Source organism: Fundulus heteroclitus, chromosome 24 (assembly GCF_011125445.2).
Source record: "Fundulus heteroclitus isolate FHET01 chromosome 24, MU-UCD_Fhet_4.1, whole genome shotgun sequence".
In the NCBI taxonomy this organism is placed as follows: Eukaryota; Metazoa; Chordata; class Actinopteri; order Cyprinodontiformes; family Fundulidae; genus Fundulus; species Fundulus heteroclitus.
This window is the reverse complement of record NC_046384.1, coordinates 2,578,104-2,605,461: the sequence shown is the minus strand read 5'-3', so window position 1 is coordinate 2,605,461 and position 27,358 is coordinate 2,578,104. Positions and strand designations below refer to the sequence as shown.

The window sequence follows — 27,358 nt, the reverse complement described above, 5'->3', positions numbered from 1 at the left end:
ATGTGTCCTCCAGTGCAGCATGTGGAGAGCTGTGGACAAAGAGGAAGAACACTGAGGAGCAGTTTTGTAGCTTTGCATTAGAAAAATGTTCAAAGCTGTTAAACTGTCTCAACATCATTGATACTAAAGATTAATTAATGTCAGCTCTTTGGTCATTAGATGAATTGAATCAGAACATCGGTGGTGTGCAATCAAGCCAAGAGGAAAAATCAGACTAAACTCTAAGCCACAAAGAAATGTGAGGCTTTTACAGGCACCAAGGAACAAAATAAAAGGCTCTCAAAATCTCTTGATATTAGTTTGCGTGATTTGGTTTAATTTTGAAATTCAAATGAAAGTTTTGTAAGAGATTATGTGACCCCAGAGACTGGACTGCATTATCGGTTGCCTTGGAGATTGCAGAGGAACGGACACTGGAGACCAGAGGCTGACATACTTAGATTGGACGGACTGATTGGATAAATGTGTCGGCTGGGACACATCTGCATTATATTATCCTTTCCACCAATGTGATGAATGAAAGACTGTTATCATGCTGTACATGCCCCTGAATGGGTGTAACACAACTGATCCTATAAAAGGTCTAGGTGAAGGATAAATGTGAGGCTCACTCCAAATCTCTCTCTCTGAAGTACTGAAAAGACGTCAGCGTTGTGTGAGAAACCAGTACTGGGACTGAAGCATTTCTCTGCCTTTTAGATTAAATATGGTAAATATAATTATGGTTTAAGGAGTCTTTTTACTCCTAAAGAGGTCTACAGTAGAAGCGCCACCTTATTCTGTAAAAGAACCTGGGGTGACCGCAGCAAGGTCAACAATCAGTAACAAATGGTGATTCTGCCCTGACTGAAGTGGTGTTTCGAATTTTGAGCCGCAGAGGAGATGACAACACAGCAGCATCTGCGAAGAAAATAAGGTGAGATTTCCGTTTTATTAAATCTCTAGGAGCTGTGATGTCAGATCCTATGTGAGCAGAGTTTTTTTGTAAATTTTAAGGGCAGAGAAATGATTCAGAATGATTGATTTTAAACAGGTCTAAGTATGCGGTTGATTGCCTAATATTTTAACGTCCTAAGGGGCCAAGGAACCAGCCCCCGAAAGAAGATCAAGGAGAGCTGGTTTCAAGTCCCACTGCTATATGAAGCTGAAAACATATATTTTTTCTTTCTTCTCTTCGTCTTCACACAGTACAAATCCACCCTCTGAAAAATGGGCGTGCAATGGCTTTGGTTTGAAGTCCAAAAATATCCCTAAGATTCTTTAAAAGCCCCCAGCCAAATTGGAAATTGGGTTTAGATGGCCCCCTAGCAATCTCATAAGGATAGCGTAAAAGCCGCTTTTCTGATCAGAGAGACCATATGGATAAAGTGAAGAAAACTAGCCAAAGCAAAATATATATAAATAAAAATATATATACAATAAATAAAAGTATTTGTCAACACTTTATAACTATCCATTATAACCAGTTAATAGATAAATTGTAAACTGTTAAGAAGGTTTTAATCACTTGTTAAGTGTTTGTGAATAGTTTGCCAAGGATTTATAACTATGCCTTATAGTTAATAGACCATTATTAAACTTTTAGTGAATTACTTACTAATTTCTTAAGTATCAGTAAATAGTTTCTATGTGTTATTGGGACGTTATTCTAAAGTTGCAACTATTCCTCATTTATTAACTGCTGATAAATAAGGAACAGCTGCAACTTTAGAATAACGTCTCAATAACATACATACGCTTATAACTAATACTTAACTACTACATTAACTCACTTTACAGATCACTTGTAAATAGTTTCTGAACCATCTGCTAATACCTGTGAAACTTTGTAGAACAGCAAATGGGTGAAACAAGTTCAAGGTATAGAAATTTGATGTTATATGTAATAGTATTAATAGTAATATCATCTTTATTGTCATTGAAACATACATTACAACGAAATTTGTTCTCTGCATCTTAACCCATCCCCTTTGGGAGCAGTGGGCTGCCATGTGCGGCGCCCGGGGAGCAATCTGGGGTTAAGGGTCTTGCTCAGGGACCCAGAGTGGCAGGCTGTGGGGACCGAACCGGGTACTTGCATCCTTCTCTGAGTGCAAACGCACTGCTCTAACCACTAGGCCAATACTCCCCCCTTATATTCAAAATATCACATTTTTGTACCTCAACCTTCTTCCACCAATAGACTTATGTGTACTAAATTTTACCAAAGACATACAACAGATAACATGTTAAACATTGTCTTTAATGTACAGAAACACACATCCTGAGCCTTCACACGGCAGAACAGCAGTATACAACAGTATACAAACCCATGAGGTTTGGGAACTTTTTGTGCTAAACGTTTAATAAACAAAATATTTCAGAGAGACATTTAATCTGTATACATCACAGCATGGATTATCCGTCCTAATGGCCTCTTGTGATGCTTATGGGCTAGCCACTCATATCATTCAATAACTCTGAGATGGTCTACCAGTAACTCCTCTGTATGATTCCCCCTGAGTCTCCACACTTGAAATAAGTTGTAGAAAGACAAAGGTCCAGTAGGGTACATATCTGGTCCGAGTGAAATGTGTTCTGTTATTTAGGTCACTGTCTTGTTGAAGACGTTTCCTGACGGTTTCTACTGCCTCTGATGTAGGTATGCAAATGAAAAGTGAAGTGACATGGAAAGACAACAGATGTAGGTATGCAAGTGAAAAGTGACATCGAAAGACATATTTAAAGATGGCCCCAGGGGAAACCTTGGTGGCAACTTTAAATGTTTGACTTTGTTAGCAAAGTCCCTGGAGTTTTCTTTGTAATGTGATGTGTTTCCCACCAGGGGGGCTAGAATACAACCAAGCTGTTTAGCAAGGTTATATGTTACTGAAATAATGCTGCTGACAATGGGTCTGAGTGGTGTTCCTTCCTTGTAAATTTTTGGGAGTCCATATAAGCATGGAATGTTTTCCCCTGGATATAATCTATAATCAGATGAGCGGTTAATTACCTTATCTTTTTCTAGTTGTAGGTAGTCAGTGATTTTCTTTTTGTGGGAGTTGGTTGGATCCCTTTTCAAAGACTCATATGTGTTGGTGTCACCCAGTAGAGTGTGAATTTTATCCAGGTAATCTGAAGTGTTGAGGACCACGGTGCATCTTCCTTTGTCTGCTGGTAATATGGTGATGCTTTGGTCCTGGCTAAGCGATGTTATGGCTTTCCTTTCCTGTGTTGTGAGATTAGAGGAAGGTGGTTTGGCGGTGGATAGGGTAGCTGTTATTTTTCATCCTGAGTTGCTCTGCCTCTGTTTCAGCCAGATTGTTGTTCCTGATGGCCGATTCCGTGGCAGTTATCAGTTCCACAATGGGTATTTCTTGTGGAGAAAGGGCAAAATTCAGGCCTTTACTCAGTACCTCCATCTCTGGCTTTGTCAGAGACCTGCTAGAGAGGTTTTTAAACTCAACTACGGAAAACAAGTCCAGTTGCTTTGTTTTTTACTTTTTTTGTAATGACCATGACCTGGATGACTAAGAATCTTCACCAGCACAAGTAGAACCTCACACATGTCAACCGCAACAAGAAGCACAAGGTCCATTCCTATAGAGTGTGGCTTCTTACTTTTCGCGATGTGCTACACCACCAGATACAAAGCTCTTTTGCTAGCACTTGAAGACAAAAATATTTTGGTCTCCCATCCTAATTTTCCATAAAGCCAAGCTCAATGGAACTGTTGTCATACTTATTTTAGCTGATTTGGCTTTAACCCAACATGATGAGGTGAATGTAGTTAAATATTTGTCCATTGTGATACTTAGCTCAAACACAACGCATCCTCAGTAGTGTCTCCTCTGGACCAACAACGTAGTTTCACAAATCCCCGGAGGTCCCAGTTTGAAGTTCTGTTGCACTAATGGACTCATGAATGAACCTCCAAAGGCATCTAAACATAATTTGAAAGTCTGCATTCAATCACCTGAAGAACATTTCCAGGATTAAAGGACTGATGACTTTGGAACGGATTGTGGAACGGGACCACTGGCTGATGTCACTTCCTGTTTGCGGTAAGGCGTATTGTATCACTTCCTGTTTTCACTGCGTGAGCAACGGTCTGTTGCTCCAGATTCTCTCGCTTTTATCTTTAATCTCTTTGCTGTAACATCTGTTTCTAACACATAAGCACTTTTAAAACATTTTCTGTTGCTGCACATCACGCTTGGGAACTCCTCGTGTTTCACGGTTTGCTCTCTTGGCGTGGTAGAAGGGCGTTAGCCTAGCTTTAGCCTAGCCTAGCTTTAGCTCCACAATGGCTTCCTCTCCTACTATTACTTTAGTTTCTCCGTCTCTGACTAAGTCTCCCCTTATCTCCTGCTCTCTGTGTCAGATGTTTAGCTATTCCTCTGCCTCCTTTAGTGATAATGGTACTTGTAATAAATGTAGTGTTTTTGTAGCTTTGGAGGCGAGGGTGTCAGAATTAGAGTCCCGGCGCCGTGCTATGGAAAGACCAGCTGATAGCCGCCCCTCTGCTAGCGCGGAGCCACATAGACCTAGCGTTAGTTCACTTAGTGGTCCTCCAGAAGCACCCGAGCAGCCGGGTAAGCAGGCCGGCTGGGTGACAGTTCGTAGGAAGCATAGCTCTAGATTTCAGCCCCCAGTTCACCACCAACCCGTCTGCGTTTCTAACAAATTTTCCCCAATCAGCGACACACCGCGTGAGAAGCCGACCCTGATTATTGGGAGCTCAATAGTCAGAAACGTGGCACTAGAGACACCAGGGACCATAGTTAAATGCCTGCCAGGGGCCAGAACGGGCGACATAGAATCTTACCTAAAACTGCTGGCTAAGGATAGGCGTAAATACAGTAAGATTGTTATTCACGCTGGCGGTAATGACACCCGGTCACGCCGATCGGAGGTCACTAAAGTTGGTGTTGCTTCGGTGTGTGAGTTTGCTAAAGCAATGTCGGAATCCGTAATTTTCTCTGGTCCCCTGCCTGATCTGACCAGTGATGACATGTTTAGCCGCATGTCATCATTCAACCGCTGGTTGTCTAGGTGGTGTCCTGAAAACGACGTGGGCTACATTGATAACTGGAGAACTTTCTGGGGAAAACCTGGTCTGATCCGGAGAGACGGCATCCATCCTACTTTGGATGGTGCTGCTCTTCTTTCTAGAAATCTGGCCGGATTTATTAGTCCTCCTAAATGCTGACAACCCAGGGTCCAGACCAGGAAGCAGAGCCGTAGTTTAACACACCTCTCTGCAGCTTCTGTACTGTTACCCATCCATTATCCTATTGAGACGGTGTCTTTCCCACGGCCAAAACTTAACAGATCAAAAACTTATCTAAAAGGAACAAATCATAAAAACCTAATAAAAATCAATACGGTTCACCTTGAACCTAAAAATAAAACAATTAAATGTGGTCTATTAAATATAAGGTCTCTCCCTCCAAAGACTTTGTTAGTTAAATTGATTTCTGATAAACAGATTGATTTGTTTTGTCTCACAGAAACCTGGCTACAAGAGGACTACGTTAGTATAAATGAGTCAACTCCCTCCAATTATTCAAATTTCCACATTCCCAGATCTGTGGGAAGAGGAGGAGGAGTGGCAACCATCTTTCAGTCTGATTTATTAATTAGTCCCAGGTCAATTAATAACTACAGTTCTTTTGAACATTTAGCCCTCAGTTTCCCTCATCCACACTGCAAAGCAATAAAACCTCTTCTGTTTGTTGTTTTGTATCGTCCACCAGGCCCTTACACTCAGTTTTTGGATGAGTTGTCAGATTTCTTATCTGATTTGGTGTTAAATACTGATAAGGTTATTATAGCGGGTGATTTTAACATCCATGTTGACACAGAATGTGATAACCTTAGTGTAGCCTTTAAAATTATCCTAGATTCAATTGGTTTTGCTTAAAATGTGCATAAACCGACGCACTCTTGGCTCCATACTTTAGACCTTGTGCTGACATATGGCATTGATTGTGAAGAATTAACAGTATTTCCTCACAACCCTGTCCTATCTGATCATTTTTTGATAACATTTGAGTTTAATCTAACTGAGTTCTCCACCCCCAAAAGAGGGTTCCATTATAGTAGATCTTTATCGGATAATGCTGTATCAAAACTTAAAGAGTCTGTCCCCTTTTTAATATCCTCCGTATTGCAGAAATGCCCTGTAGATGGCAACAATGTTGTTACTTCCAATTCACAAATAGATGTCTTTGTAAACGGTATGACTTCGTCATTGCGTTCTGCATTAGACAATGTAGCTCCCTTGAAAAAGAAGGTGATTATTCACAGGAAGCTGGCTCCTTGGTTTAATTCAGAGCTGCGTTCCTTGAAGCACAATGTTAGGAAATTGGAGAGAAAATGGCGCTCTACACACCAAGAGGAATCCTACTTAATCTGGAAGAACAGTCTATTGTTGTATAACAAGACCCTTCGCAGAGTTAGAGCAGCATATTTTTCATCATTAATTGAGGAGAATAAGAATAATCCTAGATTTCTCTTCAGTACAGTTGCCAAATTTACCCAGAGCCACAGCTCTGTTGATCCATCCATTCCCTTAGCTCTTAGCAGTAATGATTTTATGGGATTCTTCATAAATAAAATTGATTCCATTAAAAATAAAATAATTGGCATCCTCCCAAACATGAGGTTTATGGGAAAACTAACCCATGCATTTAATTTTAGTCAAATCAATAACTTAAACAGTGTTTTCACAGGTCCACCAACAAAGTCGACCACACAACTGCAGTTGATCCAGAAATCTGCTGCATTCTGGATCTTACTAAGACTAAGAAAGTAGAAAACATCTACCTGGTTATAAAGTCCTTACGCTGGCTCCCTGTATGTCGGAAAATAGACTTTAAAATACTTCTGTTAATCTATAAATCCTTGAATTGCTTGGCACCTAAATACATCACAGACTTATCAGTGTATCAACCATCCAGACCACAAAGGTCACAACAGAAAGGCTTCTATCTTGTATGAATTCTCATGTGTCTGTTTAAAGTTCCTTTTTCGCTAAATCTTTGCTCACATATGTCACAACAGAAAGGCTTCTCTCCAGTGTGGATTCTCATGTGTGTGTTTAAATGTCCTATTTGGCTAAATCTTTGTCCACATAGATCACAACAGAAAGGCTTCTGTCCTGTATGGATTCTCATGTGTGTGTTTAGATGTGTTTTTAGGCTAAATCTTTTTTCACATATATCACAACAGAAAGGCTTCTCTCCTGTATGGATTCTCATGTGTGTGTTTAAATTTCCTTTTCGACTAAATCTTTGTCCACATTGATCACAACAGAAAGGCCTCTGTCCTGTATGGATTCTCATGTGTGTTTTTAAACTTTCTTTTCGACTAATTCTTTTTCCACACAGATCACAACAGAAAGACTTCTGTCCTGTATGAATTCCCATGTGCCTGTTTAAAGTTCCTTTTTCACTAAATCTTTGTCCACATAGATCACAACAGAAAGGCCTCTGTCCTGTATGGATTCTCATGTGTGTCTTTAAACTTGCTTTGTGGTTAAATCTTTTTCCACATAGATCACAACTGAATGGCTTCTCTCCTGTATGGATTCTTACGTGTGCGTTTAAAGCGTTTTTTCCAATAAATGTTTTGCCACAGTCTTTGCAGCTAAGCTTCCCTCCTCTGTGGCCTTTCCTAGATAACTCCAAAATTTTCTTCTCTGGAGAACATTTCTTATATCCAGAGTACAAGTGTTTCAGCTCAGAGATCGGGCATTCTACATCACTGTCCTCTTCATCCTCAGTGTCTTCAGCCTCTGAAGAACTGGAAGCATTTCCATGATCTTGTATCCTGATGGATTCATCTCCATCATTCTCTTCTGGAAGCTCTCTGCCTTTATTTTGGTCTGGATAAAGCTGTGAGAGCAGCAGAGACTGTTCATCATCCAGACTCTTTATGGGAGGAGCAGCAACTGGAAACCCGATGGCATTAATGACCTCCTTCCCATTGAGCTGCTCTCCTGGCAGACTGATGTAGACTTCCTTCTGTTCCTCCTTGATGTGGGGGGGCTTTGGGTCATGCAGGTCATCAGGAGGTCTGTGGTCTAAAGAAGCTTCTTCCTTAATAATCAGCCTCTCCTTAGCATCTGCAGGAAACATTTAAACACATTATGCACATTAGATAGAATTTAGATCTCAGCCTAAACTGAGGCTCATTTTAATTATGATATATTTTTGACATTTTGTTGGATTTAATTCTTTGACAGAAAATGACACAATATTGACCTTTTCAGCCATGCTTTTAAAATAAAATTTTAGGCTTTGTCAAATGTGCCCTATTTGTCCATGTCCACCCATATGGCACACGGGATTATAAGGCACATTAAATATTCTTCCCAAGTGTGTAATATCACTCTGTCCCTTCACATACACAGGTCTCTATCCGACTCTGTTGGGAGGACAGCGTAGTTGGACTACACCGCCCTGTTTCTAATATAAGGCCAAAATAAACTTAACTTTTATACTGAATTAACCAACTAAGTTTATTGTTACTAGCGCGTACTCCAGGGGCGCCTTACATGAATGCACTTCTAGTTAAGACATTACAGTCAGGTAGTCTTGTTGACAATTCAGGGGTTCAGGTATGGTAATGCCCCAATTATCCATTGAGTGGAGCAACTTTATTGCTAACCAAGGTCGTACTTACATATTTTAACAGATTTTTGGTCAATTGTACCATATAAGATCAGTCAGTAAGCACATATCAAGTGGACATGTCAATTTTTGAGAACATTTAAGGACTTTAAGCGTCCTTTAGAGTCCGAAAACACGGTAATAAAACGATTGCAAGGCAGTGTTTCTCGCAGCACTGTCTTGGCTACCGCCTCGCCAACATTCCAAAAAAAACAAACAAAAAAAACAAGAAAAACAGCTAAGTTTTAATTCATTGCCATGCTCAGACATTAAAACAGCATGGATAACTGTACAGCTGATAATACTGAATTGCGACACCCTCTGGTTGGTTATATTACTACGCCATGGCAGAGGAGTAATTTTCTTGTGGGGGGGGGCGTCTTCACTGTCATCATCATCGGTGAACTATATATATATATATATATATATATATATATATATATATATATATATATATATATATATATATATATATATATATATATATATATACTTACTTAAGGTAAGTAGTTAATTAAAACTGATAATCGAAAATTACTATTTGCACTGTGTCAGACCAAATTCTGCCTCGTGTGCTCTGACAAATTAAAATAGGACTTAGTTTTATGTAGTCATTTCGATATGCTCCTGTCATGCAGTCCTGTTTCGAAAACATGTTTTCAAAACAGGACGAATGACTTGTTGGGTGGATCGACTGCGAGATGAGGACTGGCCAACCTCGCATCTGATCCTTTATTTGAAAGAATATAAAAGACGAAGATTTCCCTCAGGCTAGCAGAGTCTGCGGTGGTTGCGTACGGACGCCCAGCCACGTTGATGCTGTTCAGCCCAGACTGCCGGCTCTCCAGTCCAGTGCCATGGTAAGAGCAATTTTTGTTAACTGTTATGCATCACATCTGTTTGAAATGCTTGCTGCTTTGCTGTATGCTGCAGCGGAATAAAAGGGCACAATTATTCTAGCAGAATCAGTGTTTGTGTCATTATTTGTGTGTTGCCGATCTCTCCTGATCCTGTATAAAAATTTCATAAAACAGTCATCTTAAGAAGAATGCGAGGCTTGCTGTGATTATTTAAGATTAGATCAGAAAAATGCTTGTTTCTTTAAACCCTAACCACCCTCTGGTAGTTTTTCCAGCTTTTTTTAAGAATCTGGTTCGAGACCTCCAGACGGTCTTTCTGCCACTTTGGCTCCGCCTTCCGACAGTTTTGTCATTGAGCCATGGATCATGCTTTGACTTGGGACGCATGACTTTACATGGAGCAACAATGATCAACCCTGGAGCATACTGAAATAAAAGAGTTCATACAATGATCTGTGCCAAATGCAGCAGAGTTTAACACATTCTGTGCAGTAGCTGAAAAACTGTCAGAAGAAGTAGTGGCAGTGTCAGATTTTATAAGCCGACCATGACGCACTAATGGTATTTTCAGGTCAACAGCCAAACTAAAATCCAACATGACTGGGGCATGGTCAGACAACACTGCATCCTCAATAATGACATTTATATTTTTAACGGGAAAGCCGTAAGTTAAAATAATGTCCAAAGTGTGTCCATGGACATGTGTACTGCAAGTGACATGTTGTGTCAAATAAAAGCCTCAAAACGGGCAGCAGACATGAATATTAAAATCACCAACAATTGAAAACATGTCATAGCGTGGCAACATAAAAGCAACAGAGTAAGAAAAATCATCAATAAAATCTTTGTTGTATATCAGCGGACTGTAAACAACAGCACATAGTACTGAAGCAGTTTGTCGCAGCTCAAAACAGCTTGGTTCAAAAGATGAGAAAGACCACTTGAATAGCGTTCCGCGAGCGAGCTATTTTTAGAACGTGACGTCATATCACGTGGTACAGTTAGGGCAAATATGCGTTTTCCTACACTCTTTCGCTGTATGTTATCCTTGGTTTTACTCGGTAAAACTACTGCTTTTTCTAAGTCTAAGACGTCTCATAACCATGGTTTTTAAACGTTGTTGTTATGGAACGCGCAACAGCGACTCGAGGTACGCTGATAGGCCGCATATGAAGGATGTTAAAGCCGCAAGTGGCGTCGATCGGCCCTCGCAGCCAAGCGCCGCTCCGGCCTATTGACCACTGCCGCGGTGGCGGGCGGCTGGCGGGGTTTGCGCACCGCTGCGGTGGCCACCGCAGATGCTGTCACGTATTTTCCCCGCCCGTCCACCGGGCGATTCACACAAACGCGTTCGGCAGCGCTCCCCCATGACTCACAAAGAATCTGGTGCAGACCGATCGATGCAGCGAGGAGATACAGCCGTTGGATAATGATAATGCATGGCCACCAGACCGGACTAAATTGTTCGGCGGGCCGGACAATTTATACCGATTCCTGGACAGTGACTACAAACAAAAAAAACGGCCGCTGATGCCATGAACGCCGAGCAGGAGAAAAACATCGACTCACCGTTCTATCAACTCGGCCCGTTTTCCAGTCTTTCTAAACTCTCGACACTCAAGCCATCGTTTGAGCTGAATGTTGGTATGTTGTTCCACAGTTCTACCAGTAAAAGGGGCACCTGGACATCCTCTTGTGAAAGTTTAACAGCTGAAAAGTCGGTCATATCATTTTATCTGTTGCATGTGTAATGGCTGGTTGCTACGTGCGCTCTCACACCGTTTGCCCTACCTTAGCGGCAAGGGGCGTTGCTCATGAGATGGTGACGTCACGTGCGCGGTACGCCTTTCCGGAAAAAAGGGTGACAAGGGCCCAGCACACAGATATCTTCCCGCTGTCCAATAATGGCCACTAACCAAGCGCCCACTAGAGCCAGAAGGCTTTCAACTTTACCAGTTGGCCTGCTCACAGTCCACAGCGTTTGCGTTTTTTGGGCAGGGGAGCATTTACCTTAAACAGGCAGTCAGATCAGAATATTTTTTTCGGATCTACCTGTTTGCTTTAGAAATGACACGCCATCGGGCATTTTCCTTAGTTTTTAGCAACTCCATGCAATTATACACAGTCAGTCAGTGGTCCTTGTGACAGAGGTAAAAATTAACAAAATACAAAGAAAAATCATGAGAGTCAAATGGCGACACAGACACACCGGCGCCAATTTTGATAAAGCTGTTTCAAAATTAGGCCAATTGGAGCGGAAAAGGGACACAAAGCGATGTGAACAGACTTTTTTCAATGACTGGCCAAGGACAAAGAAGGTTTTCGATGTAGAAATCAAAGGAAAAGTTACATTTAGAGTGATGTCATTAATATTAATTACTACCAAAAACTTAGTGGGTCCACTGCTATTCTCTCAGAACAGTAGCTAGAGCTAAAGTGAGTCCCTCCCTACTTCCCTCAGCACTGCCTCACAGGCACAGGCAGCTGCCTCATCCTGAAAAACCTGCAGAGAGCAGAGAGGAGACCTGCTCCGTTTTCACACTGCAGATGTATAACACATGCACAAAGCTGCAACTGATTCCTCCATGGATTACAAAGTGGGACATAAATATTATGTAAATATAGGTTTTAACATTCTCATATTTTTCTGACACTGTTGCACTAAAATAATTACCTGATTACCACACAGCTTGAATCACTTGTTCACCTCGTTCAATGCCTGTGCCTCTAATTACTATTTTTCATGTAGAATTAGATGTATGCAGTGTGATTTCGGCAATATAAAAAAATGTATACATAATTACATAAATTAATCTCATTGTGCATTTCAATAACATTTTAACAACAATGACACACGTTAATCTTTATAGTTTGTCTGATAGGAAGCTGATGAATCCAGAGAGTTTTGGCCTTTAGCTGCAACACAGGACACAGAAACAAAGTAAAGCAATCCTTACTGTTGATAGGAGCAGCAGTTAATGGAAAGCTGCTATCAGTCTCCTCCTTCACAAGGAGCTGCTCTCCTTCCTGACGGGCCCCGGGTTCCTCCTGTTCCTCCTTTATGTGGAGGGGCTCTGACTCCTGCTGCTCCCCCTCAGGACTCTGTTCTTCAGGAGCCTCTTCTTTAACATCTGCAGCCAACACTGAAACACATTACATGCTTTATCAACAACTAGATCTTTACAATGTTACAACGATGTCAACAGATGAGACTGAAACTGATCAAACTGCCAAAGACGTCATGTCTTTGGCAGTTTGGGGGAGTGGTGGCCTAGTGGTTAGAGCACAGAGCTTTGGTCCCTGAGGTTCTGAGTTCAACTCCCACAAGCTGCCACTCTGGGTCCCTGAGCAAGACCCTTAACCCCCAATTGCTCCCCAGGCGCCGCACAGTGACAGCCCACTGCTCCCCAAGGGGATGGGTTAAGATGCAGAAGTGAATTTCTCCATTGTGAGATCAATAAAGTTAAATTATTATCATTATAATTATTATTATGTTGACCACCCCATCCCCATATTACTGTAGCCGTGGCAACAGTGGACAGATACAAGCACTAAAAAGAGGGAATTAAGTGTGGAAATATAGCAGTGTGTAACAACTAAACCTTCCCATAACTGAAAGAGCCAACGTCTACAGGCTTAAGTCAGTATTGAATGTCAGTTTTTGGCAAGGTCAGTCTCACATACACCTACAAACCCCCTCAATGTTAGCCTGTCAAGACGCTGACCCAAAACTTTATTTGGTCCCTAACTTAGACTTGTGTACCAAAACTAAGGACATTCACTGGGTATGTCCAAGTAATATATTTATCAGAGATTTTACCAATTACCTGTGTGGTCTAAGGAATGAGTCTTATAAACAAAACTGTCAGGCTAGGATGATCCTCAAATATCCATGTGTGGAAACCAAAATTCAACAGGCAGGTAACAGGTGACTTGTTAGCACCCCAGAGACAGAAGATCTGTTATCTTATGAGCAGCATAATACAGCTTACAGACTAAAACTGCCCAACCAAACCATTTTCTGTTCCCCAACTCAAGGTGCAGTAGTCCACATCGGAAATATGGTTCTGCATTACTTTGACATTTCCAAATTGGATTCAGAGATGGAAATAATAGATTTCTTTAAAGGATACAATTTCAAGACTGAAAGACAATTTTTACTTGCAGGCACCCAGCTGATTAAATTCAGTCTCACCCCATCAGAGTTGAGCTCAGTCCCTCTGCCTCGCTTCCCTAGAGCTACAGATTGGACCAACACTCAGGTTATGACCATTTCTCTGGTTCTCTTTGTATTTGGATGGGTCATCATCACCAGCAGCCCACTCTTCAAATTCCATTATGACTTGACAACTCCTAGCATGAAACACAGTTAGGACGACCTCCAATGGAAACCCCCATTTCTCGTCACCATGGCGATAAGGACTGGCTGAAGATAAAAGACACAATGGACAAGGGTTCTTCCTTCTTTGTGCAGTGCCGCTGTGTTGGGAAGACATTTAGCTGAATTTCTGCATGTTGCCTTTGATTTGGACTCCTGGGCCCGAGTGATCCATCACTATGTCCCCTTTATCATTAGGGAGGTCTTGAATTTAAAATTAACTTTAATTCATTTTTGATCCAACTGGAAGATCCATAATCTTTCAGGGACTCACAAGATCTGCTCATTTTTGTTTTGGCAAAACAAATCATCGGAGGAGCACCCAGAGAATCCGTTTTTCCGACCCTTAGTGAACTGTGCTAATCCTATGCCAGACTCCAGCTGAGATCGACAGCTGAGTTGTGCAGCATCAATCTCCATGGTTGGAGCAACACCACGTAAGAGTTTCCTTTTCCCCCCTACCCATTAGATGGTATTTTGTGCCTGGGCAGAACCAATTAGGAATAGTTTTAATGCTTAAGTACTCCAAAGAGAATTTCTTTAAACTCTGCTTAATATTTCCAATGTGTTCATGTGTTATAGGTGTTTTTTGTTGTTTTGGTTTTGTCAAAACCCAGGACACACTGGAGGGACTATGTCTCTCGGCTGGCCTGGGAATTCCTTGGGATTCCCCCGGAGGAGCTGGCCCGAGTGGCTGGGGAGAGGAACGTCTGGGGCTCCCTACTCCCTACCTCCCTCCTGCTCGGCGTTCATGGCGTCATCGGCCGTTTTATTTCTGTTTGTAGTCACCGTCCAGGAAGCGGTATAAATTGTCCGGCCCGCCGAACAATTTAGTCCGGTCTGGTGGCCAAATGCATTATCATTATCAAACGGCTGTATCTCCTCGCTGCATCGACCGATCTGCACCAGATTTTTTGTGAGTCATGGGGGAACGCTGCCGAACGCGTTTGTGGGAATCGCCCGGTGGACGGGCGAGGAAAATGCGTGACAGCATCTGCGGTGGGGGGCGGCCAGCGGTGCGCGAACCTCGCCGGCCGGCCGCCACCGCAGCGGTGGCCAATGGGCCAGAGCGGCGCTTGGCTGCGAGGGCCGATCGACGCCACTTGCGGCTTTAACATCCTTCATATGCTGCCTATCAGCGTACCTCGAGTCGCTGTTGCACGTTCCATAGCAACAATGTTTAAAAACCATGGTTAGGAGACGTCTTAGACCTAGAAAAAGCAGTAGTTTTACCGAGTAAAACCAAGGGTAACAAACAGCGAAAGAGTGGAGGAAAACGCATATTTGCCCTACCTCGTACCATGTGATATGACGTCACGATCTAAAAATAGCTCGCTCGCGGTACGCCATTGATTAGTTATCGTTAGCTGGGCGCCACCTTGAAGCCCAACTAGACTGAACTAGAAGCTAACAGTGCAGGAACTAACACTGATTGTGATGGTTAATGTTGATTTCAATAAGATTCCTAAAAAGCTGTTAATTGATTACACGTTGCTACCTCTCAATCCATTTTGATTGACTTTAATTTTTATTATTTTCTTTTTCATGTTCTATTTAGTAGTGAGTATTGTATTCTAGTATTTTATCAAGCAGAATAATTGCCGTAACAGCAAATTATCAGTTTGATAAATAACTGGCAAATCATTGATTTTTGTGATTATATTGAGTCAGAATTTGAATGGTCTCTAAGAGTTACCTTATTATCTCCTTTTGAGTTAATAACTCAATAAACAGACATTTTCATTAGCTTGTGATGAAGGAATAATCATTAAAACTCCAACTGCAATTATAATTTATTGCAAAAAGTAGTTAAAATGTTGTCAACAAGTAAACGCCTCTATGCTCATTTTCATGTGTCCTAGAAAAATGTAATTTGCTTTGATTGTCGCTAATCACCAAAAGTCTTTTTGTTGGAAACATAAATCCACCTTCCTGAGCACATCCTTGGAAACAGATGGCTGCTTTATTCTTGGAAAACACAGTTTTGTTGCTAGATGGTGGCGATGAATTGAACAAAAACAGATCCCAAATGTAAAGAGATTTTCATTCAATCAAGAAGTAGTAAGTGAGAATGTCAGTTAGCCTGACATAGACATAATTTGTAGGAGAAAAACTAAATTGTTTATATTGTTCTCAAACAACTGTCTACATCATGTTAACTCATAATGAGTTAATGTGGCACTACTACCACATTTATTTCATATTAAGCTTTGTATGCTATGGAAATATTGCACATTCCCTCATTGTGTGTTATGTGAATAGGCTGGAGTTTATACTTCCAGCATCAAATATTTTTTTCTTTCCTTAGTCAATATTAACTGATATTTTACCAGCATTTTCTACTCTTGATATTTCTTTAGAACAAACTCAAAATTTGACTGGTTTGCTCCTTTTTGCCTCACTGATATACTTTATAGCTGTTTGTATGTTTGTCACAACAGAAATTCTCCGTAGTTGGACAATGAAGGAATTCTTTGTCTTATTTATTTCTGTATGTAATCTAAATCCATTTAAATTTTGGCAGGATTGGTCCTCCATAGCTAAAACACCCAGAAGAAAACCGACGACCATCTTTCTAGACAAGATAAACCAAAAAGTGATGTTTGTGGGAACTTTACCAGGCAGACAGACAAGAAGAACTTGATGATGAATGTTGCTACATGTTAAGTTAGCATTAGCACCTCCTAAACCACGTGCTAAGCTAGCATTAGCACCTCCTATGCTACACACTAAGCTAGCATTAGCATCTCCTAAACCACGTGCTAAACTAGCATTAGCACCCCCTATGCTACATGCTGAGATAGCTTTAGCACCTCCTAAGCAGAGCTGCAGGCTTAGCCAGTTTTCTGGGGGAAACCCTGCAACGAGTTGTGATGAAGAGGAGGAATCCATCAGCTGCTGAAAACGGCTCCTAAACTTTAGCTCCATCCACACAGTTAGCATGAAGAAGGAAATCTCCAAACCTGATGGGTGCAGCAGAACTCTGGGCTGGAAAACATCCCCCATCATTGGTGTCTCCTCTGCTGCGTCCTGCCGCTCTTTGAGCTCCTGCTTCCCTCCAGTTTCTCCGCTGTGCCTCCAGCTGCTGGACTTCTTTCCAGACTTCATCACCTGCAGCAGCTGCTGCTCTCTTTCAGCCTCACCAACACTCCCGATTCTGGCCTCACAGCAACACAAGGACAAAGAACCCGGAAGGATCAACGTGGCTGCGCGTTGGGGAAGAGGGGGAATAAATTACAGCCGCCATCTTGGAGAGGTCATCCTGCAAACAGCACCAGGATGCCAGAGGCGGATTCTGCAGTCTTCTCAGAAAATCTCAACTTGTTTGTAAAACGAAAGCTAATTATGTCAACGTTGCCTCTTTGCTTTAATGTAAATCTTGTACAAAAAAATCTAAGAAAATTAATAATTAAGCTTAGTTTTGTAGTGTTTTTATACATAGTTTCATGTTGTTTTTTAATCGCTGAAAGAATGAAGTCATGTTGACATTAACCTGACCAGCAGCTGTTATGTCACTGTGTGAGGAATCGGTGCCTTGCAGCTGCAGGCGCTCTGCTTGCTGTGAGAAGAGGCTGCAGCCCTGCACACTGCACAGAGAGGCTGGAGGCTAAATTTATTCATTTTTGCACATAGTCACTAACATTTTATTTTAGATCTATCATTATATATATATATATATATATATATATATATATATATATATATATATATATATATATATATATATATATAATGATAGATCTAAAATAAAATGTTAGCGACTATGTGCAAAAATGAATAAATTTAGCCTCTATATGAAAATGTGTTTTCATATAGAAAACACATTTCTATCTATCTATCTATCTATCTATCTATCTATCTATCTATCTATCTATCTATCTATCTATATATATATATATATATATATATATATATATATATATATATATATATATATAGATAGATAGATAGATAGATAGATAGATAGATAGATAGATAGATAGATAGATAGATAGAAATGTGTTTTCTATATGTGTATATCTGGAATGTGTAACGAAAATAATTTCCCTCTGGGATTATTAAAGTATTTCTGTTTCTGATTCTGAAAGGCCATGAGAAGGTTCACCTCTGGGTCTCTCAAATGGACCAGGCTGTGGGGGATCCACTCTATAGTGCAGATTAATTGTCTAACCGAATTAGTGCTGCTTTTCCAGCAGTACCAACTCTGAGCAGTGGCTAAAGTCAGTCACACCCAGGCAAGGGAGGATTCCTGACAGGCCAGTCTTTTTCAGGATGAACCGCTCTGGAGGTCCAACTGTTTTCTTTCTACACAGTGATAAAAGAAGCCCTCACAGCCCCAGGTGGCTCAGCGTCAGGCTGAGTCAAGCTGATATTATGCAAGATTCAAACAACCCCTCAATTAAATTGGATAGTTTATCCAAATTACAGATAAACAGACTCTGAAGGCAAAGTGTCTGACATACTCAGACTGGACAGAATGACTGTTATGTGTGATATGTGTCAGCAAGGACATCTGCTGATATCATATTGGGAATGCCTTGAATGGGTGGACACATGCTTGGTATTTAATGTACCTAACGAGGTTCTCAGGGAACCGTTCCGTTGTGTTATGAGAACATGGAACTGTCTGTAAACATTCCTCTGCCTTTTAGATTAAATATGGAAAAATATAGTTACAGTTTTGAAGAGTCTTTTTATTACTACAGAAATCTACAATACACACACCACATTATCAAATAAAAAAACCAGGGGAGGCTGAGAACAGGTCAATAGTTGAATAGAAATGAGCGGAGAACAGTAAGCGTCTGCACCCTGTGTGTAAAATAAACCAGTTAATTTTTTACCTTACAATATTATATTGCCACGCCAAGGAGTAGGGGAGGCTATTTTATATCTGTATAATCTGATTGAATATTACTTTGTAAAGTGCCTTGAGATGACATGTTTCATGAATTAGCGCTATATAAATAAAATTGAATTGAATTAACAGCAATGTGACATTCGAGATAATACAAAGCAGTTCACACAGTTCAGTTATGCGTAAGCACACCAGATGACTGGGTGCAGTTCATCACAGTCTCAAACATAACTTGAAAAACACTTATCCTCATCACAACATGTTTTTCTGCTTTCTGCAGGCCTTCTGTAACAATAAGAGAGAGAAAATCAATACACATATACAGTAAAATAAACTGATAACCATTGGTCTATATGTTCCAGTAAATATATGATAAAAACAATAAACACAATAATACATGAGAGAGAGAGAGAGAGAGAGAGAGAGAAAGAGGGATCAGTCACCTGAAAAACACTTATCTGAATAAACTCAAACCATAAAACCTTTTTAATAGTAATGAGTAAATATGTCATAAATGCAATTAGCATGATAAATAAAATAAAACATGTAGAGAAAAGTAAAAATAATTCTTACTATAACGGAGGATTTCAGATAGGTAGGAACTGTGGAGAGCTGCAGGGAGAGGTTGAAGATTTCTGTCTCCTGATCTGAACGCTTCCGCAGGGACCGCATCGAGACGTCCACCCATGGTTTCTTTGTAAGTGACAATGTGAAAAAAACTGTGAACTTTTCAGTTTTCACTGCCTGTTGTATTTTGTTTGTACTCCTAGCCAGAGCGTCCAAAAGAAAATTTCCCCAGGGCAACATGTGGTGACAATAAAGAATCTTTGATCCTTTGCTTCCTGATTGCTGTTCATAAGGCTACCGATAAAGCAGCACAGCTTATCACAGAGCTGAACTCTTAAACCAGTTTAAAGATCTGCACTTAAAGTCTAGGTATTCCAGATTGGTGGAGCAGAGGCTTCTGGTAGCTTTTGCAGCTATGCACCAGCTGTTGTGAATGTACATTATTAAGCCTCCACCTTTGCTTCTCTCTACAGATTTGTTTCAGTCTGCTCCAAACAAAGAGCAGCCTGCTAGCTTGACTCTGGCGTCAGGTGTCTGTGAAGATCACGACACAGCTGTCCTTATGTGAGGCAATCCTGAGCTGGATCTTGTCTATTTTAGGGATTTAACATTTGCCATGAGGAGACTGGGCAGGGTTGGCCTGTGTGGATTAGCCTTTAGCCTGGTACGGAGGCCGCCGCGTCTTCTTCTGTGTTTCCTCTGTGACCCAGGCCTAAGAGGCGGTGGGAACAGAGGCCCTGCTGTCTGTCGTGTTTCAGGAGAAATAAAGTCTGGTTTCGACCATCGGTATAATCCACAGGCTTTGGAGTGTGGCCCCAGATCAAGCTGCTCTTCTCTTTTGTATAATTAGAGCTTGCATTGGCGATATGACAAACAAAAACACAAAGAACAACATAAAAAGCCTTGTGCCTGTAGTTGCTGCAGGTTTCTGTGCCACCATCTTGGATAGATCATAAGGTGTCCTATCAAAGATAGATTGGCTCAAAATTCTAATTCTTCTGGGAATTTGAAGTCAAAGTAGATCATCCACTATACCTTTAATGATCAGTTTGTGATTGGTTCAGGTCAGGTTCAATGATCACTGCAACATTTCTCTTTAAACCAATGGGGTGAAGGTGGGTACTGACCCTTTTGGCCCAAAAATTAAAACTTCAGCTCGTCTTTAATTAGCTGAAGAAAATCTTGACACATACAGGTATTCATCTGTTCATTGGAATGAAAAATAGATTTTACTGGAATGTAAAACGGATATGCAATTGTGTGTCATCCGTGTAATTGTGACAGTGTGTTTTATTCTTGATATGTGTTAATAACTACTATTTATTGGGTGAGACTTCAACTTTCACGTTGACAACCCTGAAGACAGAAGTCCAAAAGAACTGTGTGACACACTTAAAATCTTTGGTTTAACTTAGCATGTTAAACAGCCAACACACAAATATTAGACTTAATCATCACTAAAGGTCTAAAGATTTCTAACGTCAATGTAACTGATGTTGCCCTATCTGATCACTTTTCTGTTACCTATGAAAGCATAATTCCCAGTGACTCATTTAGCCAAAGGGACATCATAAGAAAAGCACCTTTAAGGACAATGCCACGGAAAATTTTATTCAAGCTTACTCTGCTACTTCAACCTTGGGCTGCAACTCAGTAGATGAGCTAGTAGATAACTTTCAGTCTAAAGTCTCAGACATCATTGACTGCATCGCTCCAGTTGAAGTGAAAGTTGTTTCTGGGAAGATGAAATCTCAGTGAAGTGCTCCAGCAGTTAAGTGAAAAGCTAGGGTTTCTCTTTAGATGTAGATGTTGCTTTTTTTTTAGGGCAGGAAGCATCTTGTTTTGTTGACCTTCCTTTCTCTATCAGATTACTGTGAATTTGTTTCTATGAATACAGACGCTACCTCTGCAGATGCTGGATGCTGTCTGTCACGGAGCATTTAGGTTCATAACTGGATATAAATCTTTCATCTCTGAACTTTATATTCTCATATCAACTCGTCATCAGTATCAGTATTGGTACATTTTTATCTATAAAGCTGTCCTTACTGAGTTCTTTACTTTGAAAATCCCACAGATTAGAGGATCAGTCTGTACATCCATATCAACAGTGCTACCCACTGCGCCACTGTGCAGCCAAATATCACTCACCATTCAAGGATAAACATTCATGTTTCTACACATTAAAGTCTGAAGTTCCCTGTAGCTCAGTCAGACAAATTAAACAAATAAAAAATAAATCTTGTAATGTTTTAAGACCAAACTAATAATTAGCTCCTAGAGAAATGGTGAAACTAGCAAGAGAAGACTGTTGCCTATAATGACAACAAACATCCCACAGCAAACAACAACTGTGCAGTAAATATTCAGAGCAGTCTCTTCCCCTCCTGTGTGGATTCTCATGTGATTTATTCAAAGAGTTTTCTTTATTTTCAAGACTATGAAAATTGAAGATTCACACTGAAGGCATCACAACTATGAATTAATCCATGTGGAATTATATAAACTCCTTCAAGACTGTTGGAAGACCATTTTAGGTGACTACCTCTTGAAGCTCATCAAGACAATGCCAAGAGTGTGCGAAGCAGTAATCAAAGCAAAAGGTGGCTACTTTGAAGAACCTAGAATTTAAGACATATTTTCTGTTTTACACTTTTTTGTTAAGTATATAATTCCAAACATGTTGATTCATAGCCTTTAGTGTGAATCTACAATTTTCATAGTCATGAAAATAAAGAAAACTCTTTGAATGAGAAGGTGTGTCCAAAATTTTGTTCTGTACTGTAGTTCACAACAGAAAGGCTTCTGTCCTGTGTGGATTCTCGTTTGTGTTTAAGTCTGCTTTTAGGCTAAATCTTTTTCCACATACATCACAACAGAAAGGCTTCTCTCCTGTATGGATTCTCATGTGTGTATTGAACTGTCCTCTTTCAGTAAATCCTTGTGTATATTGATCACTACAGAAAGGCTCATGTCCTGTATGGATTCTCATGTGTTTGTTTAAATATGCTTTTTGGCTAAATCGTTGTCCACATAGATCCCAACAGAAAGGCCTTTGTCCTATATGGATTTTCTGTGGGTGTCTTTAAATTAGATTTTTGGCTAAATCTTTGTCCACAAAGATCACAACAGTAAGGCTTCTCTCCTGAATGGCTTCTCGTGTGTGTTTATAGCGTATTTTCCAATAAATGTTTTGCCACAGTCTTTGCAGCTAAGCTTCAGTCCTCCACATTTTTCTTCTTTGTAGAACATTTCTTATACCCAGAGTCCGACAAGTTATCAGCTCATAGAGAGAGTGTGCTCTACATCACTGTCTTCTTCATCCTTCCCAGTGTCTTCAGTCTGTAAAGAAATGAAAGCATCTCCATGATCTCGTATTTTGGTGGATTCTTCTCCATTATTCTCTTCTGGAAGAGTTTGGTCTGGATAAAGCTGCGAGAGCAGCAGAAACTATTCATCATCCAGTCTTTATGGGAGGAGCAGCGACTGGAAACCTGATGGCATTAATCACCTCCTTCCCATTGAGCTGCTCTGCTGGCAGACTGATGTAGACTCCCTTCTGTTCCTCCTTCTGTGTGGATTCTCATGTGTGTGTTTAAATGCGAATTTCGCCTAAATCTTTGTCCACATAGATCGCAACAGAAAGGCTTTTCTCCTGTATGGTTTCTCATGTGTTTATTTAAATGTGCTTTTTGGATAAATGTCTGTCCGCATAGATCACAACAGAAAGGCTTCTGTCCTGTGTGGCTTCTCATGTGTGTGTTTAAATGTGCTTTTTGGATAAATGTTTGACCACATAGATCACAACAGAAAGGCTTCTGTCCTGTATGGATTCTCATGTGTGTTTTTAAAGCAGATTTTTGGCTGAACCTTTGTCCACATAGATCACAACAGAAAGGCTTCTGTCCTGTGTGGATTCTCATGTGTGTGTTTAAAGCAGGTTTTTGGCTAAATCTTTGTCCACATAGATCACAACAGAAAGGCTTCTGTCCTGTGTGGGTTCTAATGTGTATGTTTAAAGCAGGTTTTTGGCTAAATCTTTGTCCACATAGATCACAACAGAAAGGCTTCTGGCCTGTGTGGATTCTCATGTGTATGTTTAAGGTTGCTTTTTGACTAAATCTTTGTCCACATAGATCACAGCAGAAAGGCTTATGTCCTGTATGGATTCGCATATGTCTATTTAAATGTGACTTTCGGCTAAATCTTTGTCCACATAAATCACAACAGAAAGGCTTCTGTCCTGTATGAATTATCATGTGTGTATTTAAAGTTGCTTTTTGGCTAAATCTTTTTCCACATAGATCACAACAGAATGGCTTCTGTCCTGTATGAATTCTCATGTGAGTGTTTAAATTAGATTTTTGGCCAAATCTTTGTCCACATATATCACAACAGAAAGGCTTCTCTCCCGTGTGTATTCTAATGTGTTTGTTAAAAGTTGATTTTCCCATAAATGTTTTGCCACAGTCTTTACAGCTAAGCTTCTCTACTGTCTGGACTTTCCTTCGTGAGTCCACATTTTTCTTCTCTGTAGAACATTTCTTATATCCAGAGTGTTTCAGCTCAGAGAGAGGGTGTTCTACATCACTGTCCTCTTCATCCTCCTCAGTGTCTTCAGTCTCTGAAGAAATGGAAGCATCTCCATGATCTTGTATCCTGATGGATTCTTCTCCATCATTCTCTTCTGGAAGCTCTCTGCCTTTAATCTGGTCTGGATAAAGTTGTGAGAGCAGCAGAGACTGTTCATCATCCAGACTCTTTATGGGAGGAGCAGAGACTGGAAACCTGATGGCATTAATCACCTCCTTCCCATTGAGCTGCTCTCCTGGCAGACTGATGTAGACTCCCTTCTGTTCCTCCTTTATGTGGGGGGGCTTTGGGTCATGCAGGTCAGCAGGAGGCCTGTGGTCTAAAGAAGCATCTTCTTCCTTAATCAGTTTCTGCTGAACATCTGCAGGAAACATTGAAAAACATTATGCACATTAGAAAGTATTTTGATCTCAGCCTGAACTGAGGCACATTTTAATAAAGATATATTTAGGTAATTTAGCTATATTTACTTCTTTGATTTAACTACTACTTTTTCTTATTATTTTGCATCGTTGTTTCTTATGTCTTGTTTGTTTACAGCTTTATGAAACTATTCACCACCTTGGGCTTGTTTTGTTGTCTTACAACCTGCAGAGCAAGGGCCCAGCACATAAAAAAAAAAATCTGAAAATGGTGAGAATAAAACTACAGAGGGTAGCTAAAACAGGCTAGTCTTTCATTAATTTTCTCTAACATTACAAGGGGGGGGGGGGGGTCTCTATGTTTAATGTGTTTCAAGAGAAGATTTAAAAAACATTTGTTTGATTTGTTATAGCAGCTTATTCCACAGTTTGGGGGTAGCAGCTGAAAACGTTGCTTACCTCTCAACTTGCTCTTAGGCTTTGGGATAATTGACAGTAGCTACACTGCCAGCCTCAATGATTGTGACGGAGCACACATTTGAATCAGGTCAGATAGATACTGTAGGAGCTTTAATTTATATTTCGTGATTTTCTTGGTATACATTATGGTTAATGTTTTGAGTTTATTTTTCTTGCTAGATTTAATTTTCTTGAAATTATTAGATACCTTGTGGGGTTGCGAGAGATGCTGGTGCCTATCTCCAGCTGTCAATGGGAGAGAGGCGGGGTACACCCTGGACAGGTCACCAGTCTATTGCAGGAAATTATTAGATATTATTGGTAATTCATATTAATTTTGGGAATTTGTATATTTCACTATTGTTATTTTATTATTATTTTCATTACTTCTTTGGTTTAAGGCTCCATACGTGTCAATTTTATGGATGATACATCATGGGAGTTTTTGTTGTGTGTAGCCCACAGAGTGGAGCTAAAGGTTTTTTGACCTCCGTCACCCTTATCCTTTGTATGTATGTTTAGAAGTGAAAGTGATGCAGAAGTGAATTTCTCCATTGTGAGATCAATAAAGTTAAATTATGATTATTATTCCACTGCTGCAGAGCTCCACCAGAACCGGTCACCTCAAGGTCCCGTGTCAACCAGAACAGATTGTGGAAGTCTGTCTGTCTTAGTGTCCAGAAACCAACACTAAACAAAAGTCCAAAAAAAAAACAACAACAACAACAACAACAACAACACATGGCATTTGCCATGGCCCAGCCTGCTAAAAGGATGGATGCTGGAAAAGTGGCAGAAGGTGGATTTATCAGATGAAACTTTGGTTAAATTAATAATAATAATAATAATAAAAATAATAATAATAATAGTGCAAGTGATTGATGAAGACACTGACCTCCTCAGATTCCTCTGGTGGCCCGGTGGCAATTACAGTAAGGAGCTGGTGGATCATAAGATGCTGGTGCACATTTTGCTCTAGCAACCTTTGCCATGCAAAATTTTGAAGTACAGTTTGGTTGAGAGGCAGCTCAAACTGTATTTAAGAACTTTTATGTGGATGACTGCATTAAGTCTATTAAGGATGAAGGTAGTGCAATTTCCCTTGCCTGGTTGACAAAGTGATCCAGTAACTGTCGAACGCTGCTTAACACCACACCAGCAAATGAACAAGCAACTGGATTTCAAGATCTGGATTTGGATCAGGATTACTTACCAGTGGAGAGGGTCCTGGGAATACAGTGGTGTGCGGAAACAGACCAGTTCAAGTTTAAAATCAATCTCAAAGAGTGCCCACTCACCAGAAGAGGACTACTTTCACTGGTTAGTTCTATCTTTGATCCACTGGGTTTGCTCGCTTTTGTCATTTGACCAGTGTTATAAGAATTATTATTCTGAAGTCACTATGGCCTCACACCACTCGGACAGAGGAGGCCTGGAGACCTGATGTCTGTGTATAAGATCCACTGTTTTCTGATTGCAAGGCCAAATGCTGCAGCTGCTGAGGGATACTGATTGTTTACGATAGACTGTCTTTGTTATGTCTCAAAACCAAGGCCACGGTGCAGTATTAGGGGAAGCCCGAAAAGCGAGGCAGGCAGAGACAGGGCAGACGCAGACTGCAGCGGGACCGTGGGGTGCGATTACTTTCCAACTATGTGAATCTCTGCTCTGTTTCTCAATAAAAGTGCTGGAACGTCATACCACCGTCTCGTCATTTAGTAAAGATGGGAACTCAGTTACTATTGTTTAGAATTCCACCCAAAACTCCCATAACAATTTGGCGTCACGAACAGGATCTCCGACCGATGAGCGAGGGAGTCCGGGGACAGGAGCTGCTTTGGCCAGCCTGGAGAGGTTATCCGGCCTCTGGTACCCCGAATGGATTTTCAAGGGATGTGGAGGAGCTCCTGGTCTCGGAGCATCTCTGGGGCGTCGGCGCGAAGATCCGAACCTTTCTTTCATGAGACGGTAAGGGGATTATTTTCCAGCTCTTTTACAAAAACAAACGCAATTGCTCAAAAATGCTTGCAAGCTTTTAAAATTTAAACCCCATTTAAAGTATACCTCAAGAAATTTTAAAATTTAAAACTGTAAACCTAAAAGGTAGTAAAAGTAAAAGCCGGTAGAAATAATGAATTATATTTTATCCTTAAGGCAAATAAAACAGGGTTCGCAATACCGAACGGTGACTAAGGTTTAAACATTAAACTAAAAAAATACGTTTTCAGCTGAAATACGGACTCTCATGCTGGGAGAAGGTTGGGCAGAATGATTTTCACCTGGAGAACGGGTGACCAGCTGAGCAGTTTGCAGCTGGTCCATTAAAGTCCTCTTGTCTTGGTTTTGTACAAGAGGCTGTCCACTTCTGTTGTGGATGAAAGCGGCAGGGATGCTTAAGTCCTTGACTGTTGCGAAGACGTTCGCAGCTTTGATAAGTGGGGACCCCGACCATTATACCAAAAAGGCGACCACCAGGTGTGAGGCCATAGTGACTTCAGAATAATAATTCTTATAACATTCCTCTCTTTTGCCGAGTGCAAGGCTGAGAGGACAGTGCTAGCAGTGCGGTAAGGAGTTATAATCAGATTTGGACACTAAATTATACTTAGTTTTAACCATTTATG

At 40.6% G+C, this 27,358-nt stretch overlaps 2 protein-coding genes and 1 long non-coding RNA gene across 3 annotated transcripts in view; all 3 read right to left on the bottom strand.

Annotated features, from left to right (window-relative positions):
• The window catches only part of LOC105921678 (NLR family CARD domain-containing protein 3), a 1,041,521-nt gene that overhangs the window by 608,491 nt on the left and 405,672 nt on the right, over positions 1-27,358 (bottom strand). The gene's annotated exons all lie outside the window — the stretch shown is intronic.
• Positions 18,569-20,726, bottom strand: LOC110367833. Its single transcript, XR_004928076.1, has 2 exons — positions 19,327-20,726; positions 18,569-19,102 (listed from the first exon to the last, which is right to left on the bottom strand). It is a non-coding gene; the product is annotated as an uncharacterized LOC110367833 (long non-coding RNA).
• On the bottom strand, positions 22,896-24,118 carry LOC118557951 (gastrula zinc finger protein XlCGF8.2DB-like; the record flags this gene model as incomplete). Its single annotated transcript, XM_036128478.1, has 2 exons — positions 24,109-24,118; positions 22,896-23,938 (listed from the first exon to the last, which is right to left on the bottom strand). Coding segments are annotated over exons 1-2 (1,053 nt in total), but the record flags the coding sequence as incomplete, so codon positions are not given.